Source organism: Humulus lupulus, chromosome 3, assembly GCF_963169125.1.
Source record: "Humulus lupulus chromosome 3, drHumLupu1.1, whole genome shotgun sequence".
NCBI classification, from domain to species: domain Eukaryota; kingdom Viridiplantae; phylum Streptophyta; class Magnoliopsida; order Rosales; family Cannabaceae; genus Humulus; species Humulus lupulus.
Window position 1 is genome coordinate 160586465 of NC_084795.1, and position 5387 is coordinate 160591851.

Consider the following 5387-nt stretch of genomic DNA (forward strand, 5'->3'; position numbering starts at 1 on the left):
TTATCAAGGTTGACCAGGTCAATTTTGGATAGTTTCACAAAGTTATACAATTTAGAGAAGAAAAGAGAAATTAGGGCAGATTTATGAATTAAGATAAATTGGAATCTGGATTAATAAATAAGTTTGAATCAATGTTCAAACTATAAATAATTAATTTGATAAAGGATTTAAATAATTATTTAATTAATTAAATTAATAGAAAATAATACATGACTTGATTTTAAGTCTAACGGGCTTGTAATTAAATGGAAATGTTAACGGGCCTAAAGCCCATAATAATTTCGACCTAGGGCTGGTAGGATATTATTTTATTGATTTTTTAATTAAATAAGTACCCTAATTGAGTCTATAAAAGGATTGCTAAGTGAGAATTGAAAACAGATTACAAACAGACTATCTGATAGAAAATCATAAGATCTATTCTTGATGCCCTAGGTTTTAGATTCTCTCTACAGCATAAGTCCTTTTCTAAGCCTCAATTTTTCTCTTCTATTCTTCTTCTCTTTGTATCTATCTCATGTGTTGAGAATTGTACACTCTAGTCTAGGTGATTCTAAGGATACTTTGGAAAGTTGTGAAAAACAGTTTAGTTTCTCTGTGATATCCTACGATAGAAAGGATACAAGGGTTAGAGAAACTGAAGGAAGGACTCAATCATTCAGCTGCACAATAATGTAAGTCTTCTTATCATTATCTTTGTATGAATTCAATTTTAGAAACATGTTCTAGGTTTTCTTATTTTAATTTGTTTAATATAAGATCTACATGGAAATAAATAAGAACTAAGTTTTCCCAACACCACTCCACTTACAACCCAAACTTAGGCCCAAAGTCAACCCTCTAATTCCATGGGCTCCTTTTACAATCATGATATGGGCTCTCTCCAGATCACATCCCACAGACTTGATGATAGAAATTATCTACAACGGGCATAGTAATTAAAGTTGGTCATCTGTGGGCGTGGAAAACTTGGGTACCTCACTAATGACCTTCCTGCCCCTCCTCTGACAGACTCCACTTACAAGGTATGGCAAGATGAGAATTCTATTGTCCTTGCATGGCTTATTAATTCGATGGATCCAAAAATCAGTCGCAATTATTTATTTTTTAAGACTGCTAAGGAAGTCTGGGATGTTGCTAAGCAGATGTACTCTGCCTTAGAAATGCCTCTCAGATTTTTGAGATCCGTACCAAGCTCAAAGAAATCAAGCAAGGTACTTACACTGTAACCCAATATTTCTCAGACTTACAAGACCTGTGGCAGGAACTCGACTTGTATCTGGATACCACTCCCTTATGTGCTACCTGCACCACACTCCAGCGCCAACAGTTAGAAAAGGAGAAGATCTTTGAATTCCTTGATGGGTTGAACAGTAATCTTGATGAAGTTTGGGGTCGTTTGGTCAGTCGTTCTCCATTTCCTGACATTGAAGAAGCTTTCTCTGAGGTCAGACGTTAAGAAGTACGTCATCGCATCATGCTCACCACTCCAGAATTGTCTGTCGTTGAAAGCTTTGCCCTTGTCTCAAAATCTGGTCCATCGCCATTTGGCAGATCCAATCCTGATCCTCGACCTAATCGTAAGGGGGAACAACCTTGGTGTGATAACTTTCAACGTCATGGTCACACTCGCTCCACCCATTCAGAAACTCATGGAAAACAACCAAACTAGACTCCTCGTCGCCAAGATGACAAAAAGGCTTATCAAACTCAGACTATGGATGGTACCAATCCAAGCACTCTTGCTGCCCCTTCATTCAGTCAGGAACAACTCGAAAAATTATACACGCTCTTTAGTCAATCTTCCATGAAACCCAAGTCTGTTCCCAAATCTCATTGTGCATTTGTTGCACATTCTAGTAATTTTTCTTCCGCTTTCCAAACACCATGGATCATCGACTCTGGTGCAACTAATCACATGACAGGTTTACCTCATTTGTTTGATTCCTATTGTCCCTGCTATACTTCCTCTAGTGTTAAGATTGCAGATGGAACTCACTCACCTATTGCAGGAATTGGCACCATAAAATTGTCTTTTGATTTACTTCTTAAATAGGTACTTCATGTTCCTTCATTAAAATGCAATTTAATCTCTATTCAGAAATTTACATCTGATAATCACTGTCCTGCTAAATTTGTCTCCAATTCTTGTAAATGTCAGGATCTATCATCGGGGAGGATGATTGGCAGTGCTAGGATTCGCGATAAACTTTATTTATTTCAACATCCGTCGCATTTTTTGGCTTCAAGTTCTATGTCTAATTTTTTTTTTATTCAAATTTTCGAACAATTATGTTATGGCATTGTCGACTTGGACATCCAAGTTTTTTATATTTAAAACACTTGTGTCCATCTTTGTTTATCAATAAAAAGGTTGCTTATTTTCAATGTGATATTTGACAAATTGCTAAACATACTCGTGTTTTGTTTCATCACAAAATATATACACCTTCCAGCCCTTTTTCTCTTATTCACAGTGACTTTTGGGGTCTGTCAAAAGTCACTACCTCCTCTGGTAAGAATTGGTTTATCGCCTTCATTAATGATCACACGCGAATCACTTAGGTTTATCTACTTAGGCACAAATTAGAAATCTGCCAAGACTTCCAAAACTTCCACAAAATGATCCACACCGAGTACCAAACGTCTATCCAGACACTCCATACCGATAATGGTACCGAATATTTCAATTTCACCCTCGATCCCTATCTTCTACAGAATGGGATTGTTCATCAAAGTTCATCTGTAGATATCCCGCAACAGAATGGAGTCATTGAAAGAAAAAATTGTCATCTCTTAGAAGTGGCTCGTGCTATTGTGTTCAATATGCATGTTCCAAAATATATTTGGGGAGATGCTGTCCTTACAGCCACTTATCTCATTAATCGCCTTCCTAGTAGGCCCCTTCAGTTCAAAACACCATACTCCATTTTTTCGGTCTCCTACCCTCACATTTCCACCAATACCCTCCTAATCAAAGTTTTTGGTTGCACTGCCTTTGTCCACGTACACTCCCAACACCGGAGTAAACTAGATCCTCGAGCCATAAAAACAGTTTTCCTAGGATATTTTCCTACACAGAAGAGCTTCCATTGTTACTGTCTTCTCACCGAGAAACCATACACCTCCAAGGATGTCACTTTTTTAAAAAATTCTCCTTATTTCACTCCCATCTTGCTTCAGAGGGAGCACATCCATCACGAGTAAGAAGCTCAGTGGTCGTGGGGTTTACAAATGCTCCTAAATACTTCATTCCCTTCAGAGCCAGATACTACTCCTCCTCAAGATCATCCATCTTCTTATACTTCTCAAGATCAACCATCTTCTTCTGCTTCTCAAGATCATCCATCTCCACCTGCTTCTCACATAAATAAAGCAATACAGGTGTATACCAGAAGAGAAAGAAATAAACAAGTAATGAATCCTTATCACATTCAAGAATTCGATCTAGTGATAGAATCACTTCCCTCAGATGATCCAGGTAAACTTCCCTCAAACACTCGACTAGATTTAGATATTCCTATTGCATTAAGGAAAGGAACTCAAACTTGTACCTAACACCCCATTTCAAAATTCATCTCTTATGCAAAATTAGCATCTCCATTTAAAGCTTTTACCTCTAGTCTATCAGATGTTGTGATTCCTAGGAATATCAGTGAAACACTTGGTGCTCCTCAATGGAAGACGGTAGATCTCGAAGAAATAAAATCCCTTGAGCATAATGGAACTTCGAGACTTGTGGATTTACCACCAGACAAGAAAGTAATAGGGTGCAAATGGGTATTCATGGTAAAATACAATGCAAATGGATCTATTGAGAGGTAAAAAGTGTGGTTAGTTGCAAAGGGTTTTAGTTAAACCTATGGAATTGACTACACTGAAACCTTCGCCTCGATTTCCAAACTCAATACTATCAAAGTATTGCTTTCAGTGGAAGTCAACTTGGATTGGGAGTTACATCAACTTGATGTAAAAATGCATTCTTGAATGGAGATATGGAAGAAGCAGTGTACATGAGTCACCCCCCAGGTTTTGAATAATCTCCAATACAACCAAAGTGTGCAAGCTAAACAAATCTCTCTATGGTCTAAAACAATCTCCTCGAGTTCAATTGGTTCCTAAAAGTAGTCAAGGGACTCGGATACATGCAAGGTTAAATAGATCATACCCTCTTCATCTAACACTCAGATGTTGCAAAAATGGCAGTACTGATTATGTATGTTGATGATATCATTGTCATTGGCCACCACACTGAAGAAATGATTTTGATCAAAGAAATGTTGGCAAAAGAATTTGAAGTCAAGGATCTTGGCGCACTCAGGTATTTTCTGGGAATGGAATTAGCTAGGAGCAAAAGAGGGAATTCAGTTTCTCAAAGAAAATACACTCTTGATCTCCTAAATGAAATAGGAATGCTTGGCAGTAAACCCAGCAAAACTCCAATCGAGCTCGGAGACAAGAAAAAAAATGTTTGAAGGAAGTCCAGTTGACAAAAGAAAGTACCAGCAGCTAGTCGAGAAGCTTATCTACCTCTCACATACCATACCTGATATTGCTTTTGCAGTAAGTCTGGTCAGTCAATATATGCATGATCCATGTCAAGGACATCTCAATGTTGTATACATAATTCTGAGGTATCTAAAACAAACACCAGGAAAAGGTCTTTCCTTCAAAAAGACAACTGAGAGGAAGGTCGAAGTATTCACAGATGCAAATTGGGCTGGGTCAGTTGATGATAGAAAGTATACATCTGGGTATTGCACAATTATATCGGGAAATGTTGTGACATGGCAAAGTAAAAAACAAACGGTGGCTGCTAGAAGTAGTGTAGAAGTCGAGTATAGAGCCATGGCCCATGGAGTGTGCAAAGCAATATGGATTAACGGGGATTGAAGATTGAATATGAAGCCCCCATTCAGCCCTACTATGATAATCAGTACCATCAGTATTGCACATAACCCTATACATCATGACATAACTAAACACGTTGAAGTGGACTGACACTTTATTAAAGAGAAGATTGATGGAGGAACTATCAACATCAAATATGTACAAAAGGATCAACAGTTGGCTGATATTCTCACGAAAGGGTTATCCTAAGGAGTCTTTGATTTTCTAGTAAACAAGCTTGGACTCATCAACATCTACAGTCCAGCTTAAGGGTGAGTGTTGACAGATAAGAGAAAATCAAATCCTGTGATTTGATGATAGCTGTAAAACTAATAGTTGCCTTATTTAGATGATTTGTAATTATCTTTGTAATTTGTAGTTTATGCTGTAATTATGAATATTAGGTGTGTAAACCCTATAAATATGATTGTATTTTACTGATGGAATACACTGAAAAGTAGAAATAAAATTTCTCTTACGAAATTCTATAAAAGGGA

General features: G+C 37.4%; 1 protein-coding gene across 1 annotated transcript; it reads left to right on the forward strand.

Moving 5' to 3' along the window:
• The first annotated feature begins 4199 nt into the window (after positions 1-4199).
• LOC133825180 (secreted RxLR effector protein 161-like) lies at positions 4200-4893 on the forward strand. Its single transcript, XM_062258161.1, has 3 exons — positions 4200-4321; positions 4565-4572; positions 4655-4893. Exons 1-3 carry the CDS (start codon positions 4200-4202, stop codon positions 4891-4893), a joined length of 369 nt encoding a protein of 122 aa, XP_062114145.1.
• The last annotated feature ends 494 nt before the right edge of the window (positions 4894-5387 follow it).

Bases quoted from the DNA above. Each gene is read 5' to 3' on its own strand.
- LOC133825180 (XM_062258161.1), top strand. From the start codon at position 4,200: ATGGCAGTACTGATTATGTATGTTGATGATATCATTGTCATTGGCCAC.